General features: G+C 35.7%; 1 protein-coding gene across 9 annotated transcripts in view; it reads right to left on the reverse strand.

The window, feature by feature from the left end:
• The window catches only part of SLC38A9 (solute carrier family 38 member 9), a 106,654-nt gene that overhangs the window by 35,323 nt on the left and 49,910 nt on the right, over positions 1-21,421 (reverse strand). For all 9 annotated transcript variants that reach the window (XR_002647912.3, XR_002647913.3, XR_002647910.3 and 6 more), the window contains 3 exons: positions 12,012-12,071; positions 9,196-9,399; positions 6,577-6,684 (listed from right to left, as the gene is read on the reverse strand). Coding sequence is in view for 6 of the 9 variants with exons in the window: in XM_022597371.3 (XP_022453079.2) it covers positions 6,577-6,684; positions 9,196-9,399; positions 12,012-12,071 (372 nt within the window). In the remaining 3 variants the exon portion in view is untranslated. The remainder of the gene's footprint in view (positions 1-6,576; positions 6,685-9,195; positions 9,400-12,011; positions 12,072-21,421) is intronic.

The raw sequence follows: 21,421 nt of genomic DNA on the forward strand, positions 1-21,421 counted from the left end.
AAACAGAATCCTGGTTATCAGAGGCTGGGGAGGTAGGGGAAATGGGGATATATTGGTCAAAGAGTACAAACTTCCAGTTATAAAATGAATAAGTTCTGGGGATCCAATGTATAGCATCATGATTATAGTTAATAATACTGCATTACTTGAAAGTTGCTAAGAAAGTAAATCTTAAATGTTCTCACCACAAAAAACAAATGGAAATTATGTGATGGAGATGTTATCTAGTGCTATGGTGGTAATCGTTTTGCAATATATAAGTGCATCAAATAAACATGTTGTACACCTTAAACTTACACAGTGTTATATGTTAATTATATCTCAGTAAAGCTAGGGAAAAAAGAGTTCAAAGTAAGGGAGCTGGAAAGAAAATTTTATATAAATAAATAAATATATATATGAAATCAACACCTTTCTTATATACCTATAATTGGTTAGAAGATATAAAGAGAAATTAAAGAAGTCCATTCACAATAATAAAACAAGCATACATATAATACCTTTAACATATTTAACATACTGTTAAAGGTATTCCCAGGCCATAACTAGGAATAACATTAATAACATGACAAATTTATATTAAAATATTATAAAACTTCACTGTGGCAGCCATGTAAATGTACTACTCCGATATCCAAGTGAGAACCTGATGCAAGGCATGCAGTGAGCTGATAAACTCCAGCTGCAGCCTCTTTGGGCTGCGCTGTGCTGACCTAATCAAGAAGTCACATTTTCCCTGGGCAGCTCCTAGTCAACGACTGAGCAGAGCAGAGTACTTGGGCCTGACCACTTTTGCCTAACCCTAGACTCCTCTGCAGGCAGTCTTTGACAGAGCTTCACATTGGGTTGGCTAAGACTTTCTTAATCTATTCCTACCCAATCCTCCTTCTTTCCTTTTCTCCTTTTGTAGATTTGAGCTACAATATGGTCTGATGTAGCTACCTACTCCTGCTTGCCCTCCTCTTTCACAAATGCTCCCCTGCAAAATTTCTTATACTTCTAACCCCATTTTGATGGCTGCTTACTGATATTGGAAGTTGTTTAAGAAAGCAGACAGTGAGATGGGATTTGGGCATGGGATCAGTCATCACCCATCTCTGAATTACCATGTCAGCAATGCTTTAGTGATATCCCAAGGTTCTAACAGTGTTTTCACTGTCATTGCTTTTCTACAGATTCTATTGATTCAAAGAGGCTACAGCACCTCTGACCTCAACTTACCTTTTATGAGGGTGGTATCTGACTGCAGCAGCTCCATTATGAATCCTATTTTTAGGCAGGGAGTTATAGGACTACTCTTTCTCTACTCTATTAACCTAGGGACACAGAAGCCTAACTCTTAGTTCAGCCAATCCCAAATAAGGGAGAAGGAGGGTCTCATAGCCAACCAGAGTTATTTCTAGCTTAAAATAGAAGACTCTTCATGATCTAGCCTTTGCCTCTTTATCCCTGTCTCCTATTACTTCACCAATAAGTATTCTTTCACTTCAGCCATCCAAATTCTTGTAATTTCCTAAATGGGTCATGGTATCTCAGGCCTTAACTGTTTCTTAAACATATTGATCCCTTGACCTGGCATAAACCCATTCCTCCAATTCTTCATTTAAAGAACTCCTTTTGGCCTTAAAATACTCTTATTTAGAACACTTCTCTGATTCTTAATTCTCATTTACATGCAATTCCTCTATACTACTATGTCTCTTGTGTATCTTCATACTGTGATCATTAATTCACAAAGCAGTCTTACAGCTCAACTGCAAGCTCCCGAACGGCAGTGGGCCATGTCTTTTTGGACAATGCATGACATAATCACAGGCATTCATTTATTTTCATAATAAAGGACTCTTGGCCACGAAAGTGGTCAACATTCTACTTTAAATGGCTCTTCAGAATGATTTTGCTTTTTGCTAAGATTTACACGTTTTCAATAAGCTCTTTTCAATTCAGCTGATCTTTCCTGTCTTCTGGAGCACTCAACGTCTATTACTTCTAAGATGCCTCGTGAAGCAACTTGTTAGTTGATTCTTCTGTAATTAAGGCAGGTGATACCACTGTTGTTTCTAACTTGTCAAATTAGAGTGAGTGAATATCCAGCTTTTTCCAATTAACCAACAAAAACTCTGAGTAAATTTCTTGAAGAACCTAAGATTATCTTTAACAGCTCTACTGAGATATAATTTACATATCTTTCACCCGTTTAAAGTGTACAGTTAAAAGTTTTTAGAATATTCCCAGAGTTGTACAACCATCACCACAATACCTTACTCCTTTCTATTGCCAAATAATATTCCATTGTACGGATATACCACATTTATTTATCCATTCATCAGTGATAGCTATTTGGATTGTTTCCACCCTTTGACAACTATGAATATTGCTGCTATGAACATCCGTGTACAAGTTTTTGTATGAAAAATATGTCTTTTAAAGAACCCAAACATTTATACCATGATCAATGTGTAGTAAATTAAAGAAGACAGATTCCTTCACAAAGTGGTTTTAAAGAAGCCCCAAACCTCCAATCATTCTCAAACTGCCTACTTTATTCCTCTGAGAAGTCATATTAAGAAAGGAAGTAAGCAGAGGGGGAGAAGATAATTGAATACATAAGACAGGTACTTAGAAAGTAAAAAGAACTCCTATAAATCAATATGAAAAAAATAGAAAATGGGCAAAAGACTTGAAAAGGCACTTGACAAAAGAGGAAATCCAAATTGGCAATGAACATATAAAAAGGTGTTAACTTCATTAGCCACCAGGGAAATGCAAATTAAAAGCACAATACCACTATACACCCACCAGCAAGGCTAGATGAAAAAGAAAACAGAAGTGTTGATTGATGAAGACATGGAACGACTAGAACACTCCAACACTGCTGGTATGGACGTAAATTGTACAACCATTTTGGAAAGCTGACTGGCAATATCTGCAAAAGTAGAATATATGCATATACCCTTTGACCTACCAATTCCACTCCTAGGTTTATACTCAAGAGAAAGCAGGCATGTATGTTCACCAAAAGATATGTAAGAGAATGAAGAGTGCTACAATAAACATAATGGTCGCAAACTGGAGACTACTCAAACGTCCCTTAATAGGAAAAAGATAAATTGTGGTATAGTTATAAAATGAAATACTAATGAGAAGGAATAAAATACACACAACAATATGGCTCAATATCACAATATAATGCTGATTGGAAGAAGCCAGACACAAAAGAATACATACTGTATATTCCAATTACAGTCAGTCGAAAAACAGACAAAATTAATCTTTGGGATTAGAAGTTAGAACAGGTGGTTATCTCTGCAGGGAGACAGCAATTGGTAGGGAGAATGAGAGGGACTTCTGGGGTGCTAGTAATTTCTGGTTTTGATCTGGGTGCTGGTTATCTGGTTTGTTCAGTTTGTGAAAATTTTGTGAGACTTTACTTTCTGAAAATACCTTTATTGTACTCTAACAGTTGAATGAGAGTATGGTGGGATTTAGAATTTTAAGTTAAAATAATTTATTCTGAGACCTCTGATGATACTACTATTGTCTTCTAACTTTCAGAGTTGTTAAAACGGCTGATACTATTCTGATTCCAGACCTTTTGTACAGACTTGTTCTTTGTCCCTGAAAGCCCTTCTCTTTATCCCTGGTGTTGTAAAATTTCATAATGAGCTTTGGTGTGGGTCTTATTCACAATGCTGGGCATTTTGGGCCCTTACATCTAGAAACACATGCTCTTCAGTTCTGGGGAAATTTCTTAAATTATTTCTTTGATAATTTCCTCACCTTCATTTCCTTTCTTCTCTATGAAACTATTTTTAGCTGGATATTGGGCCACCTGAATTAATTATCTATTTTCTCATCTTTTCTGTCCTATTTTTTTCCTTCCTCTCTCCCTCCCTCTTTCTCTCCCTCCCTTCCTTCCTTCTTTCTAACCATCCATCCATCTGTCCATCCATCCACCCATCCGTAATCTCTAGTCTTTTGGGGAAGTTAGCTTTATCTTCCAAATTTTCTTTGAATTCTTAATTTCTATTACATATTTTATTTCCAAGATCAACTCCCCATTTTTCCTTCCTTGCTTGGCATCCAAATATTGTTTCATGGATATCACTGTCTTTTGTTACTTTGAGGATGTAATTTTTTGGAATTTTGCTCCTTCTTATTATTTTTCCCTTTAAATTCCCTTTTTATCTTTCTTTTTTTAAAATATTTATTTATTTATTTGGTTGTGCCGGGTCTTCGTTGCAGCAGGCAGGCTCATTAGTTGTGGCATGTGAACTCTTGGTTGCGGCATGCATGTGGGATCTAGTTTCCTGACCAGGGATAGAACCCGGAACCCCTGCACTGGGAGCATGGAGTCTTAACCACTGCACCACCAGGGAGGTCCCCTTTTTTATCTTTCTTGTTTTATTTTTATGTAAGAGGTTTTCCACAAATATCTAGTGCTCTTTGTATGTTTGTTTATATTTAAAAGTGAAGCACTAAAAAAATGCATACTTAGTGGACATCTAAATGGTCTGATACAAGCAAGGTACCTGCCATTTCTTTGGTAGAACCCGAATATCTGAGACTCTAGGTCTTTCCTCTTAGGCTTAGTTTCTCCTGAGAAGAATCCTCTATTACCCTATTCTATCAGCATTTTGGGAACCAAGGAATAAAGAAAAGAGAATTGGAGGGGTAGATGGTGGGGTATGGCCTCACCATTCAGCATATATGCTTTCACTTAACCTGTTTTCAGACTAGAGGCTTATTCCTACCCTTTTGCTGTATCTGGCAAACCCGAGTCCAGAGAGTATCTGATTTAGTTTCTTCCATCTCTTGCTAGGTTGAAGAGGGAAAGGGGATGGATTATAGCTAATTATTCCTGATATAAACCTTCAAAGAATTCTCCCATTTTAAGCCCTTCTTCTTACCCTTGCTTTCAGAGTTAACCAGTTTTCTCCAAACACTCAGGCTTTCAAGAACTGTGTAGTTCAAACTGGCCTCCTCTCTACAGGTACTTACATTTCAGCTTTCTCTGCTTTGCTGTCAGTTACCAACCATGTATCGGTTTTCGAGCTTCTAAAAATCTGTTGCTCTCTCTCATTTGCTATTGTCTCTTCTATAGAGCCTCTTTGTGTTTGTTTTTTACATTTATTTTTTTAACGTAAATGTTTTAATGGGATTTAGAAAGGAGTGGATATAAACACATTTACTCTTAATAATTATTTATTGAGCACTCATTATATGCCAGAAGTATTATAGGCCTTGGGGACACAATAGTAATAGAGAAGTATAAAAAACAAAAAAAAATTTCTTTTCTCAGAGAGCTAACATTCTAGTTAAGGGAGACAGATACACAGGTAAAAAAAATAATACAGGTATTTCTTACCATCCGAACTTTCACTACTCGAATTCAAGAACCAAAAAGATTCGGAAACAGTTCTAGGTAAGTCTCTTGTTATCTTAACATCTGCTACTTTTTATCTTAAACTCAGGAGCTAAGTTGATTAGAATAACAGATATGCCTCAATATTCCAACTAGTCAGAATCAAGAACTTAATAGATTTAGATGACCAGGGATACCTGCATATAAGATTTGGTAGTGATGAGGGCTCTAAAGAAAATAAGGAACAAGAAGGAGGTGTGAGAATGGGCAGGAAGTCAGGGAAGACCTTTCTAACGATACCAGCCATGTAGATACCTGAGAAAAAGACAACAACGTTTCATGTACAGGGAATCCTAAGTGCAAAAATTCTGAGCTAGGAGTGTGCTTGGCATTTTTGTGGAACAGCAAGGAAGACAGTGTGGTTGGAGTGGACTGAATGAGTGGGAAAGTAATAGGGGATGAAATAAAAGAGGAAGCCAGGAGTCAGATCATATAGGGCCTGTGGACTATGATAAAGACTTGCCTTTATTCTGAATGAGTTGGGAAACCATTAGAGGCTTTTGAAGGTTGTTTCAAAAACGCCACTCCAGGGCTTCCCTGGTGGCGCAGTGGTTGAGAGTCTGCCTGCCGATGCAGGGTACACGGGTTCGTGCCCTGGTCCGGGAGGATCCCGCATGCCGCGGAACGGCTGGGCCCGTGAGCCATGGCCGCTGAGCCTGCGCGTCCGGAGCCTGTGCTCCGCAACGGGAGAGGCCACAACAGTGTGAGGCCCGCGTACCGCAAAAACAAAACAAAAACCAAAAAACCAAAAAACACCATCCTAATTAGCCTGAAAAACAGCAATATTAAAAGAAAAAAACCCATAAGGGGAACAATGATGTTAATTACCAGTACTGTCCACATATATTTATCACTGACTATGTTCTAAATAAGTCTCTGAAATTCTAGGGGTATGTTTCCTAGAGAATGAGTTCTTGATTTTTCAATTGCATTGTGACTTTAACTCCCAAGTAGAAATGACAAAGGGTACTGGTTATCCCTAACTGCAAGAAAACCACAGTAATTTCAACTGTACTCCTGTTTTTAGCTTAACAGCATTAATAAAAGTGTTCATCATAAAATCTACCAATACTTCTTTTATAGTAACAATAGTTAACTGAAGATCACATTATTGTAATTTATTAATTCTTTACTTGGGACAAATAGCTCACCTGGGACAAAAAATTCTGTTGGCATAAACCAATGAAACTCCAAATGAAATCCCAAGTGAATAGCCTTCAAGGTGACAAGAAAAATCAAGTAGAGAACGGACACTGTGCCTGTAAGGAAAAATTCAGAAACCATTTATCAACTTTGTTTTACAGACTATTTCAAAATCAAGTTTTGTTTCTATATTCTCAGCATAGTTTGGAAAATTATTACCTTTGTTGTTTATGCCCACTAAAACCCAGGTAAGATCTAAAGAACAGAAAGAAGCTATGTGAGATATCAAAAGACAAAGCAAAAAACTATGTAGTAGGCCTAAGAAGAACTTATGACCTGAGTTTAGTGGAAGATACATGCAGAGAGTCCATTATAAAATTGTAAGGTTACATAGGAGAGAAAAAACAACCTGAAACTGACTCTTATTCTTTGTATTGAAAGTATTAGAGGGGAATTCCCTGGCGGTCCAGTGGTTAGGACTTCTCGCTTTCACTGCTGAGAGCGCAGGTTCAATTGCTGGTCGGGGAACTTCAAGATCCCGCAAGCTGTATGGCGTGGCCAAAAAATAAAGAAATAAATAAAAAATTTTAAAATGAAAAGGAACGGGTAAAATTAACTTAAAAAAAAAGTATTAGAGACAGTCAATAAGTTGGAAAAGTCTGTCAAAATATTTAGTATAAGAAAGAAAAAAGAAAGAAAAGTAGTAAATGTGGATTATAAACTTATTTGAGAAAGGCAATAAGCCACATAATCCATGAACAATCTGATCTACTATCTAGATGAAGTTTTGATTGAGCAGTACTACTTGCTAGATGGAAAGATTCCAGATTCCATTCACTTGTGTAAATGCCCACTTTATGCAGGGTAAAGTGGGCATTCAGAATTTCAGGATTTTTTAGTAGTCTAGATGTTAGAGGATTTAAGGAATTAAGTCGTCATTATGGAGTAGAGTCAAGAAATCCAGAAAGGTTTCTAGAGGAATTAGATTCTAATTTCTCTAAAGAAGCTTTATATAGTTTTAAAAGTGAAAGTACCACGAAAAAGAAAAATATCCTCAAGGAGGTAGAGAATAATTAACCTGGTTAGAAGCCTAGTGATTGTTTTGCCCAACTGAGCAAATTCTTCTATAAGTTTACATGCTAACTTTTAAAGATCTGTTCCATGGGAAAGTCGGCAAGCAAATCAGGAAACCACAAATGAGCTATATAAGCTCTGCTGTGGGTTTGGAGGTTAGCTGATTCAGAAAGGATGAATATAAGAGGCTAAAGCTTATATAACCACAACTCTTCATTTTCTGTGTGTGTCTGTGGTAGTCAGTCTTACAGTGAATCCTGTTGTGAGGCAGAGGTATAGAGAAATATCCTTACCTCCTCCTTTGGTCTTCTGAAAACCCAAAGCCACCTCCTTGATGTGATGAGTAATCTAATTATTTCATACTCTAGGCCGCCTACCAAGAGGTCAGAACTATAGGGAGGAGGTGAAATCCTATTATCTATTTAGGTTATCAATTCTTTATGAATGATATCCTTGTCTTTAGTTAACCAGATCTGAGCTTTCATAGGGGTTCCTTTTCTAAAACAGGTCTCACAAAAAGAAGTCTGTTCCTTTAAGGAGGCAATAGTGTTCTAAAAAAGAAAAAGCACAGAGGAAGAGAGCAGAAGCAGAATAAACCTAAGGAGCTTCAGCTAGAGAACAATATCCCAGGTTGAAAGTCAAGTGATAATTTTGTGCTATACTCTTAAATAGATACTATAGGAAAAAAATATTCCATAACCTCCCTTAGTAAGTTCTAATATTTCCAACCCTTAGAATTGAGAATTCCTAAATTATCCATAAACTTTGGATCTCTCCTGCTGAAATCTTAGTTTACTTCCTCTAGCTGTTCTCTTAGAGGAAATGAGGAATAGTTGTTCAGTAAGGATAGAATGGAAACCACAGCAACTCATCCTTTTTTCTCTTTTTTTAAATTTGGTTGAACCGGGTCTTAGCTGTGGGAGTTGGGCTCCTTAGCTGCAGCTTGAGGGCTACTTAGTTTTGGCATGCAAACTCTCAGTTGCAGCATGCATGTGGGACCTAGTTCCCTGACTAGGGATCAAACCCAGGCCCCCTGCACTGGGAGCGTGGAGTCTTATCCACACTGTGCCACCAGGTAAGTCCTTTTTTTTTTTTTTTTTAATGCACCCAGCAACTCATCTTAAAAAGGGACTTGGACTTGAAATGGTCATCTATATTTTTCTTTTTTTTTAAAGATGTTTTTTGATATGGACCATTTTTAAAGTCTTTATTGAATTTGTTACAATACTGCTTCTGTTTTATGTTTTGGTTTTTTTGGCTGCGAGGCATGTGGGATCTTAGCTCCCCCACTAGGGATTGAACCTGCTCCCCCTGTACTGGAAGGTGAAGTCTTAACCACTGGACTGCCAGGGAAGAGCCCATCTATATTTTTCTCTCTTCCAAACTCCATAAAGAAAACCAAAAAGCAGGGTAACATATGCATGAACAAATTAAACATAGATGAACAGGCCTGGAAGGTAAGTATTGATATTTCCCCAGTCAGACCATATTTCCACAGAATCCAGCATGTATTCTACTACACAGAGGCTCTATAACACAGTGCCTTGGCTTACCTAGGATATTAAATTTTGAAAAAAATGAAGGAGATTTGAAATTAAGCAGTGGCAGGAGGAGCCCCATGAGGTAAAAGGGCACTGTCTTGGACTTATTCCACCACTTTTCAAACTGCTGGAGTCCCGAGTCATTGGTGTAGAAAATCATAGAGATCATAGAGCCATTGTCAGGATGGTCACCACTCTTGGCACTTGGACAAATCACTGCAATAGGGAAGCAACAGATTAGGGAAGGCAACAAAGAACAGAAAATTACTACCCCCAAGACTGACACTTGTTCTGCCAACCGCAATTTTTACCATGAATGCTAAGTTTCTTCTTTCTGGAAAAAAACAGAGGGTTATATTTAGATATATTAGGAACCCTTTTTATTTATTTTTATTATTTATTTTTATTGAAATATAGTTGATTTACAGTGTTGTGTTAGTTTCAGGTATACAACAATGCGATTCAGTTATTTATATATTTATATATTCTTTTTCAGATTCTTTTCCATAATAGGTTATTAGAAGATATTGAATACAGTTCCCTGAGCTATACAGTAGGTCCTTGTTATCTATTTTATATATACTTATATTAGAAACCTTTTACCTATAAATAATTGAAGGTAGGAGAATGTTAGAAAATTTTGAGGTATAGCCTTAATTTCTACTTGAAATTATAAAATTATCCTACCAAATATCCTTTGGTCCCATTGCTAGAGAGAAAATACTGGGTTGGATGATATTTGATCCTATTTATATAATAATATAAGAAATATCATACAGGTAATTGTTCACTGTGCTAATAACCCACACAAAGGCCAAAGAACAGGTTTCTTCTAACAATAAACAAAATCTCTGGGTTTGGAATAAAAAGTGGACACCATCAAAACATCTGCCATGGTATTGCCAAAATCTAATTATTGCTTATAGCTTAAGAATCTTGAATTCCAGCAATCCACAGTAACTGTCCTGGACGTTTATCACAACTTGTAGCAGCTTAAGAGCCCAGATGATATCCAGAGAACTGGGAAGCGAGTAAAACGTATTTTTCCTAACACTGATCTTCTGTTAGCAGAGAGAATACAAATCATTCTCACTGTTTCTAGTTTCGTAATAGTACTTTTTCTAATAATCAGCTCTTTGTAAAGAATGTTTAATGCTAGTGAAAAATGCTGACAATTTAATTCATCCGTTATTTCGCATACCACAAAACCAAACAGTTTTCTTTCACCTTTTTTCTTAGCACTTTAACATGCACATTTTTCTTCTATGCTCTGGAGAGAAGTAAATTAACTTTAATTTTTGTGCTAATAACTGTGCTAATAATTACAGTGGTAAAGAGCACAGGCTATGGAAGTATATTGACTGAATAAAGAATCTCGACTCTGTCACTTAATAGTTATGTAACCTTGGGCAAGTCAATAACTTCTCTGTACCTTGGTTTCTGCATAGAAAATGAGAGAAAAGATCTACCTTATGGAGTTGCTGTAAAATATTTAGAACAATGCCTGCACACAGTAAGTATCCAATAAATGTGAGCTGTAATTTTAAATATTAACTGAGACGGACTGTTTCATACTCTATTTAATACACTGTTCAAAATAAACCAAAGAATCAAGAAGTGCTACTATCAACATATCACTATGCAAACTAAACTGACTTTGCTGATGGTGCTCTCCAAATTATCACTGTAATTGTGATATTTATGAACTCAAGTGAAGAAATCCTATTAGATATTAATAAACTAGTTTTATCAATAGATATCACAATAGCTATAGTAAAATGAATTTCTCTTTTAAGACAAGTATGTTACTTGGTCTTTTGAAAATTCTGAGGTAAGGAACAGTGTGCAAGAGATATATGTTTAAATTATACTAAAATACTTTAGTATAATTATTGAAAAGTGTGTATGTGTGTGTTCACAGAAATAAAAGCTGATACTTCACTCATTTTCTAGTGTTAATAAATGACAGGCTAATCCGTTTAATCAAGGGGTAAAATAAGACACTGAATAGAAAACATGGGAATGTACGCTTTATGAGAGGAGAAACTCTTATCTGTCCATTATATCCCAGAGCCTAGAACAGTTCCTCACAGGTAATAGGCTTAATAAATATGCATTGAATGAATTGTCCTCTTAGTGATCAATGTGTACCTCCATGAAAATGCTATGAATTCAGTATCTCTGAAACTTAAACACATAAAAGCTTTAGGTGATGTTAGTTACACTGTTAACCAGGTTACTTTATCTCTTCTATTCACTCTTCCTATGACTGCCATATTGGATAAACCCATAGGCTACAAATGTTTATTTTTAATAAATTAATTAAAAGAAACTTTTCTAAGAGATTAAGGGTTTTTTTTGACAAATCTTTAATTTATTTTTCTGTATTTACTAACCTTGGTTCATTATTAGGAAATTTAGGCCACAGATTTGTATATCTTAAATATTACTAACTAAAACAATAAATATCTAAAACTAAGTTAACAAACTGAGAACTATGGTTCTAGACTTCCAAAACAATTAGCAGTGATATAGGTTCTTCAAAATGTGTATTGATCATAGGCAAATATGGATACTATAGATGTGAGCTATAACTGGATTGAATAATATGAACTAAATATTGTTTAGCTCACATTAACACAAAATTTTGTGGAGTATTTTTTTCTTAAACATACTGACTGCCAACAACTTAATAGTGGCTTACTTAACATAATGATTTTATGCTGGTCATTTACCTAAAATAAAGTTATAGGTTCTACCTTAAAGCATTTTTGAAGCGAGGTGATGAATAAAGAAACAAGCCAAACTTTCAATTCCAAACTACTTACCAGGGTTGCTATCGTTGGTGCTCAGTATTGCATCTGTGTCATTAATGTGATGAATAAAGTCTAAAAATTAAGGGGAAAATATAGTTTAATACTGAATGAAAGATGCTAAATCAGTCACCCTCTAAAGTCTTTTACTTATAAAAATCTTTTAAGATCTACTGTGTGGTAATATTACCTAGTACACTGAACAAAGGCTACTTCACTGTTAACATAGCTTTACCTTCTTCAGCTTTCTCTACTTACAGGAACAATGTCATTGGTGTCACAGTCCCACTGTGTTTTACATGATTGAAGATTTTTTAAAAAAACTACTCACAAGGCTGAATTTAGTTAAAAGCCCTGGAATAAAGACAGTGTGCACAATTTTTTTACCTATACGGACACTAATTTATATAAGTGTAGTTACATCTTACATAATAAAGTTCTAAAGTCTGCAAAAGGGGTAAAGCCAGTACTCATAACAGCTGAGTTTATCTGGAAAAACACTTAAAGTTTTTACAAAGTATAGGACGTGCTATTATAAACTGAAGGCTATATAGTAATTATTGCTCACAAGCACCATTAAGTAATAATAAAAGAAGTAGCAAAACAAAAAGCTAATGCAGATACCTGAGCATTCATGTCATTCTACAGTGAATGAGAGAATGGGTAAAGAATATGTTTTTACTTGCCTGAGGGAATTTACTTTATTCTGTTTGATGTTAACCTTTTATAACCTTAGTAAGCATTAATAAAAGTAATGTAAAACTTAAAAATAGGATGATAAAAAATGCTGGAGTAAGTTAAATATGTGAATTATTCATTCCATTGTACATTAAATATGTGAATTATATTGTAAGTTATATAAAAGTAAGTTAAATATGTGAATTATTCATCTCCATTGTAAAGTAAGTTAAATATGTGAATTATTCATCTCCATTGTACACCTCTCAGGATAGAATGAAAGAAGTAGTCTAGTGCTCTAGGTTTTTACAGTTATCTCCAGGGCTTATTAGTGATTTAAGATAGGAAGTTATGAATCTTTAAGGAATCCCTGGTGCCAAAGACTTACATAACGCTAGTAAAACCTTGATACCAAGTATACTGGGTTGAACTGTATTCTCCCCAAATCCATGTCCATCGGGAAACTCAGAATGTGACCATATTTGGAAACAGACTCTATGTAGAGATAATCAAGTTAACATTAGGTTATACTGGATTAGGATAGGCCCTAAATTTAGTGACTGGTGTCTTTAATAAGAACAGGAAATTTTGGACACAGAGACACTGAGGGGAGATGGCCATGTGAAGGCAGAAGCTGAAACTGGAGTGATACACCTACAACTCAAGGAATACCAAAGACTGCCAGCAGTCGATCACCAGAAACTAGAAAGAGGCAAGAAAGGCTTCTTCCCTAAAGGCTTCAGAAGGAGCAGAGAGCCCTACAGATACTTTGATTTTGGACTTCTAGTTTCCAGGACTGTGGGAGAGAACAAATTTCTCTTGTTTTAAGCCAAACAGTTCATGGTAATTTGTTACAGCAGCCCTAATACATCAAGGCTCAATGAGGACAGTATGAGAAAGAAAAACTCTAGGCCACTATCTCTTATGAAGAGACACAAAAGTTCTAAATAAAATATTACTCCCACTCCTCCCAAAAGTAAACTGAATCCAGTAAGAAAATTTAAAATAAACATCATGACTTACAAACTAATTTAAGTTTGTCCCAGAATATAAGTATGATTTAAATATTATAAAATGTATTCACTTAATTATCCATATTAACAATTTAAAGGAGAAAAGCTTTACAATCATTTCAAGAGATGTAGATTAAGTATTTAATAAAATCCAGCACACATTAATAAAAATGCTTAAGAAAACAATAGGCTAGAACATCTCTGAATTACTAAAGGGTACAACCCTTTGATCCTACAACTAATGCAATATGTAATGGTGAAACATTAGAAAGATTTCCTCAGGAACAATATAAGGATGTCTACCAGCACTGCATCCATACAACTTTATGGTTAAAAAAAGATAAATATATCTAGATGTATATATATGTAAACATATATACATGTGTGTGCATGTGCCTGTGTGTATATATGTACATATTAAATATAAATATATGCATACAGATATGAATCATTCAAAAAATAATAACTAGATAGGAAGAACTTTTCACTATTCATGGATGACATAACTACCTAAATAGAAAATCAAAAGTGAATCTACAAAATTATAAGCAATAAGAGTTCAACACATTTACTAGATTCAAGATAAATATTAAAAATTTAATTAGGTTCTTTTATTATAACAGCAACAAATAACCTGAATTTTTTATACTTAAAAACTATATCATGAGAAGCAAGAAAAACTACAATTCTGCAGCCTGTGGAAGGAAAACCATTCACAGAAAGATAGACAAACGAAAAGGCAGAGGACTATGTAACAGATGAAGGAACAAGAAAAACCCTCAGAAAAACAACTAAATGAAGTGGAGATAAGCAACCTTCCAGAAAAAGAACTCAGAATAATGATAGTGAAGATGATCCAGGAGCTTGGAAAAAGAATGGAGGCAAAGATCGAGAAGATGCAAGAAATGTTTAACAAAGACCTAGAAAAAGTGAAGAACAAACACCTAGAAGAATTAAAGAACAAACAGAGATGAACAATACAATAACTGAAATGAAAAATATACTAGAAGGAATCAATAGCAGAATAACTGAGGCAGAAGAATGGTAAGTGACCTGGAAGAGAGAATGGTGGAATTCACTGCCACGGAAGAGAATAAAGAAAAAAGAATGAAAAGAAATGAAGACAGCCTAAGAAACCTCTGGGACAACATTAAACGCAACAACATTCACATTATAGGGGTCCCAGAAGAAGAAAGAGAGAAAGGACCCGAGAAAATATTTGAAGAGATTACAGTCGAAAACTTCCCTAACATGGAAAGGAAACAGCCCCCAAATCCAGGAAGTGCAGAGAGTCCCAGACAGGATAACCACAAGGAGAAACATGCCAAGACACATAGTAATCAAATTGACAAAAATTAAAGACAAAGAAAAATTATTAAAAGCAACTAGGGAAAAATGACAAATAACATACAAGGGAACTCCCATAACGTTAACAGCTGATTTCTCAGTAGAAACTCTACCAGCTAGAATGGAGTGGCACGTTGTATTTAAAGTGATGAAAGGGAAGAACCTACAACCAAGATTACTCTACCCAGCAAGGATCTCATTCAGATTGACAGAGAAATCAAAAGCTTTATAGACAAGCAGAAGCTGAGATAATTCAGCACCACAAAATCAACTCTCCAACAAATGCTAAAGGAACTTCTCTAACTGGGAAACACAAGACAAGACAGGGACTTACAAAAACAAACCCAAAACAATTGAGAAAATGGTAATAGGAACATACATATTTGATAATTACTTTAAATGTGAATGGATTAAATGCTCCAACCGAAAACACAGGCTTGCTGAATGGATACAAAAACAAGACCCAAATATACGGTATCTACAAGAGACCCACTTCAGACCTAGGGACACATACAGACTGAAAGTGAGGGGATGCAAAAAGATATTCCATGCAAATGGAAATCAAAACAAAGCTGGAGTAGCAATACTCATACTAGATAAAATAGACTTTAAAATAAAGAATGTTGGGCTTCCCTGGTGGCGCAGTGGTTGAGAGTCCACCTGCCAATGCAGGGGACACAGGTTCGTGCCCCGGTCCGGGAATATCCCACATGCCGTGAAGCGGCTAGGCCCGTGAGCTATGGCCGCTGAGCCTGCGCGTCTGGAGCATGTGCTCCGCAATGGGAGAGGCCACAACAGTGAGAGGCCCACGTACCGCAAAAAAATAAAAATAAAAAAAATAAAGAATGTTACAAGAGACAAGGAAGGACATTACATAATGATCAAGGGATCAATCCAAGAAGAAGATATAACAATTATAAATATATATGCAACCAACAGAGGAGAACCTCAATACATAAGGCAAATGCTAACAGCTATAAAAGATGAAATTGACAGCAACACAATCATAGTGGGGGAGCAACACCTCACTTACACCAATGGACAGATCATCCAGACAGAAAATTAATAAGGAAACACAAGCTTTAAATGACAAAGTAGGCCACATAGATTTAATTGACATTTATAGTACATTCCATCCGAAAACAGCAGATTACACTTTGTTCTCAAGTGCACACGGAACACTCTCCAGGATAGATCACATCTTGGGTTACAGATCAAGCCACAGTAAACTTAAGAAAATTGAAATCACATCAAGCATCTTTTCCGACCACAACGTTGTGAGATTAGAAATAAATTACAGGGAAAAAAAACGTAAAAAACACAAACAGGACGTCCCTGGTGGTGCAGTGGTTAACAATCTGTCTGGCAATGCAGGAGACACAGGTTCAAGCCCTGGTCTGGGAAGATCCCACATGCCACGGAGCAACTAACCCATGAGCCACAACTACTGAGCCTGTGCTCTAGAGCCCATGAGCCACAACTACTGAGCCTCTGTGCCACAACTACTGAGTCTGCGCTCTAGAGCACGTGCTATGTGACAAGAGAAGCCACCGCAATAGGAAGCCTGTGCACCGCAATGAAGAGTAGTCCCTGCTCTCCGCAACTAGAGAAAGCCTGCGCACAGCTATGAAAACCCAATGCTGCCAAAAATAAATAAATAAAATAAATAAATTAAAAAGAAAAAACACAAACACATGGAGGCTAAACAATACGTTACTAAAAAACCAAGAGATCACTAAAGAAACCAAAGAGAAAATCAAAAATACCTAGAGACAAATGACAATGAAAACACGATGGCCCCAAAACCTATGGGATACAGCAAGAGCAGTTCTAAGAGGGAAGTTTATAGCACTACAATCCTACCTCAAGAAACAACAAAAATCTCAAACAATCTAACCTTACACCTAAAAGAACCAGAGAAAGAAGAACAAACAAAATCCAAAATCAGTAGAAGAAATCATAAAGATCAGAGCAGAAATAAATGAAATAGAAACAAAGAAAACAATAGCAAAGATAAATGAAACTAAAAGCTGGTTTTCTGAGAAGATAAACAAAATTGATAAACCTTTAGCCAGGCTCATCAACAAAAAGAGGGAGAGGACTCAAATCAATAAAATTAGAAATGAAAATGGAGAAGTTACAAGGTACACCACAGAAATACAAAGCATCATAAGAGACTACTACAAACAACTCTATGCCAATAAAATGGACAACCTGGAAGAAATGGACAAATTCTTAGAAAAGTATAACCTTCCAAGACTGAACCAGGAAGAAATATGAACAGACCAAGCACAAGTAATGAAATTGGAACTGTGATTAAAAATCTTGCAACAAACAAAACTCCAGGACCATATGGCTTCACAGATGAATTCTATCAAACATTTAGAGAAGAGCTAACACCCATCCTTCTGAAACTCTTCCAAAAAACTGCAGAGGAAGGAACACTCCCAAACTCATTCTACGAGGCCACCATCACTCTGATACCAAAACCAGACAGAGATACTACAAAAAAAGAAAATTACAGACCAATATCACTGATGAATATAGATGGAAAAATCCCCAACAAAATGCTAGCAAACAGAATCCAACAACATATTAAAAGGATCATACACCATGATCAAGTGGGATTTATCCCAGGGATGCAAGGATTCTTGCATTAATATGCAAATTAATCAATGGGATACATCATATTAACAAACTGAAAAATAAAAGCCATATGATCATCTCAATACATGCATAAAAAGCTTTTGACAAAATTCAACATCCATTTATGATAAAAACTCTCCAGAAAGTGGGCACAGAGGGAACCTACCTCAACATAATAAAGGCCATATATGACAAACCCACAGCAAACATCATTCTCAATGGTGAAAAACTGAAGGCATTTCCTCTAACATCAGGAACAAGACAAGGATGTCCACTCTCGCCACTATTATTCAACATAGTTTTGGATGTCCTAGCCATGATAATCAGAGAAGAAAAAGAAATAAAAGGAATACAAATTGGAAAAGAAGAAGTAAAACTGTCACTGTTTGCAGATGACATGATACTATACATAGAGAATCCTAAAGATGCCACCAGAAAACTACTAGAGCTAATCAATGAATTTGGTAAAGTTGTAGGATACAAAATTAATGCACAGAAATCTCTTGCATTCCTATACACTAATGATGAGAAATCTGAAAGAGAAATTAAGGAAACACTCCCATTTACCACTGCAACAAAAAGAATAAAATACCTAGGAATAAACCTACCTAAGGAGACAAAAGACCTGTATGCAGAAAACTAAAAGACACTGATGAAAGAAATTAAAGATGATACAAACAGATGGAGAGATATACCATGTTCTTGGATTGGAAGAATCAACATTGTGAAAATGACTATACTACCCAAATCAATCTACAGATTCAATGCAATCCCTATCAAACTACCACTGGCATTTTTCACAGAACTAGAACAAAAAATTTCACAATTTGTATGGAAACACAAAAGATCCCGAATAGCCAAAGCAATCTTGAGAACGAAAAATGGAGCTGGAGGAATCAACCTCCCTGACTTCAGACTATACTACAAAGCTACAGTAATCAAGATAGTATGGTACTGGCACAAAAACAGAAATACAGGTCAATGGAACAGGACAGAAAGCCCAGAGATAAACCCACGCACATATGGTCACCTTATCTTTCATAAAGGAGGCAACAGTATACAATGGAGAAAAGACAGCCTCTTCAATAAGTGGTGCTAGGAAAACTGGACAGCTACATGTAAAAGAATGCAATTAGAACACTCCCTAACACTATACATAAAAATAAACTCAAAATGAATTAAAGACCTAAATGTAAGACCAGACACTATAACACTCTTAGAAGAAAACATAGGCAGAACACTCTATGACATATATCACAGCAAGATCCTTTTGACTCACCTCCTAGAGAAATGGAAATAAAAACAAAAATAAACAAATTGGACCTAATGAAACTTAAAAGCTTTTGCACAGGAAAGGAAACCATAAACAAGATGAAGAGACAACCCTCAGAATGCGAGAAAATATTTGCAAATGAAGCAAGTGACAAAGGATTAATCTCCAAAATTTACAAGCAGCTCATGCAGCTCAAAATCAAAAAAACAAACAACCCAATCCAAAAATGGGCAGAAGACCTAAACAGACATTTCTCCAAAGAAGATATGCAGATTGTCAACAAACACATGAAAGCATGCTCAACATCACTAATCATTAGAGAACTACAAATCAAAACTATAGTGAGATATTACCTCACACCAGTCAGAATGGCCATCATCAAAAAATCTACAAACAATAAATGCTGGAGAGGGGATGGAGAAAGGGGAACCTTCTTGCACTGTTGTGGGAATGTAAATTGATACAGCCACTATGGAGAACAGTATGGAGGTTCCTTAAAAAACTAAAAATAGAACTACCATACAACCCAGAATCCCACTACTGGGTATATACCCTGAGAAAACCATAATTCAAAAAGAGTCATGTACCACAATGTTCACTGCAGGTCTATTTACAATGGCCAAGATATGGAAGCAACCTAAGTGTCCATCGACAGATGAATGGATAAAGAAGATGTGAAAAAAAAAAAAAAAGATGTGGCACATATATACAATGGAGTATTACTCAGCCATAAAAAGAAACGTAATTGAGTATTTTGTAGTGAGGTGGATGGATCTAGAGTCTGTTATATGAGTGAAGTAATTCAGAAAGAGAAAAACAAATACCGTATGCTAACACATATACATGGAATCTAAAAAGAAAAAGAAAGTTATGTAGAACCTAGGGGCAGGACAGGAATAAAGACACAGGTGTAGAGAATGGACTTGAGGACATAGGGAGGGGGAAGGGTAAGCTGGGACGAAGTGAGAGACTGGCATGGACTTATATATACTACGAAATGTAAAACAGACAGTGGGAAGCAGACACATAGCTCAGGGAGATCAGCTTGGTGCTTTGTGACCACCTAGAGGGGTGGGATAGAGAGGGTGGGAGGGAGATGCAAGAGGGAGGAGATATGGGGATATATGTATATGTATAGCTGATTCACTTTGTTATACAGCAGGAACTAACACACCACTGCAAAGCAATCATACTCCAATAAAAGTGTTAAAAAAAAAAAGACCCAATGCAGCCATAAATAAATAAACAAACAAACAAATAATTTTTTTTTAAGAAGGAAAGAAAACAGGTGAGGGGAACATGAAGGTTCTTTATGTTGTTCCATTTAATTTGTACATGTTTGAAATTTTCTATAATAAAAAGTATGTGTATTTGAATATTAAACTAAAACTGCTTTACTAAAGAAAAAATATTTTAGGGTCCTGAGAATAAAATAAGTCTAAAAATAAGATATGTAAGACCTTTATCAATAAAAATTTAAAAGATATTTAAAAAGACCTAAATAAATGGAGAACTATTCCATGCCATGATCATGGACAGTAAGACTCAGTATCCTAATGATATTATTCTCTCCACATTTATATATCCAATGCAATGCCAATCAAATTCTAAAGTCAGTACCCTAATGACATCAATTATGGTAGTGGTTGATACATTAAGGTACACTGATAAATTCAATACAATTTCAATCAAATTCTGATTGGAATTTTTTGTGGAATTTGACAAGTTGATTCTAAAATGTATGTGGAAGAGTTGTGGACCATAATGAAAAAGACTGAGTAATTTGAAAGTAAAAGAAAAACTTCTGAACCAGAGAGCCACCATAGACCAAGTGAAGATAAGTCACTAACTGGAAGATATTTGCATACATTAATGAATAAATATTAGTATCAAAACTTTACAAAGAGTTCCTATAAATAAATAAGAAAAAGACCAACAATCCAAAAGAAAAATGGGCAAAGGATATAACAAGCTATATAATGTCCAATTAAGAGAAGATGTCTAGGATCATTCCTTATGAGGAGAAATGCAAATTAAACCATATCCCGACTGGCAAAATTTAAGTCTGATAATATCAAGTGTGGATGAGGATGTGGAACAAGGGGAAGTTTCATAAACTGTTGGCAGGAATACAACTGGTATAAGAATGATAAAGAACAATCCCGTAATTTCTAGTGAAGTTGAAAATGTGAATATTCTAAGTTCCAGCAATTTGTCTTATAGGTACATAGTTTGAAGAAACTCTCCCACATATACACAAGGAGACAAACAATGATGTTTAACAAAATCTTGTTTGTAACAGGAAAGTACATAACTGAAAACAAATTAAATAGCAAGAGAATGGATAAAGAAGTCACGGTACATTCATATTATGGAATAAAGCAGTTAAATTGAACTAGAACAATGTATTATTGAAGATGATTACAGAAAAAAGCAAGTTGCAATAGCATTTATACAGATTAAAAACA

This window comes from Delphinapterus leucas, chromosome 3 (genome assembly GCF_059928025.1).
Source record: "Delphinapterus leucas isolate spDelLeu-1000000601 "Yukka" chromosome 3, BTC_Dleu_Yukka2, whole genome shotgun sequence".
Lineage (NCBI taxonomy): Eukaryota > Metazoa > Chordata > Mammalia > Artiodactyla > Monodontidae > Delphinapterus > Delphinapterus leucas.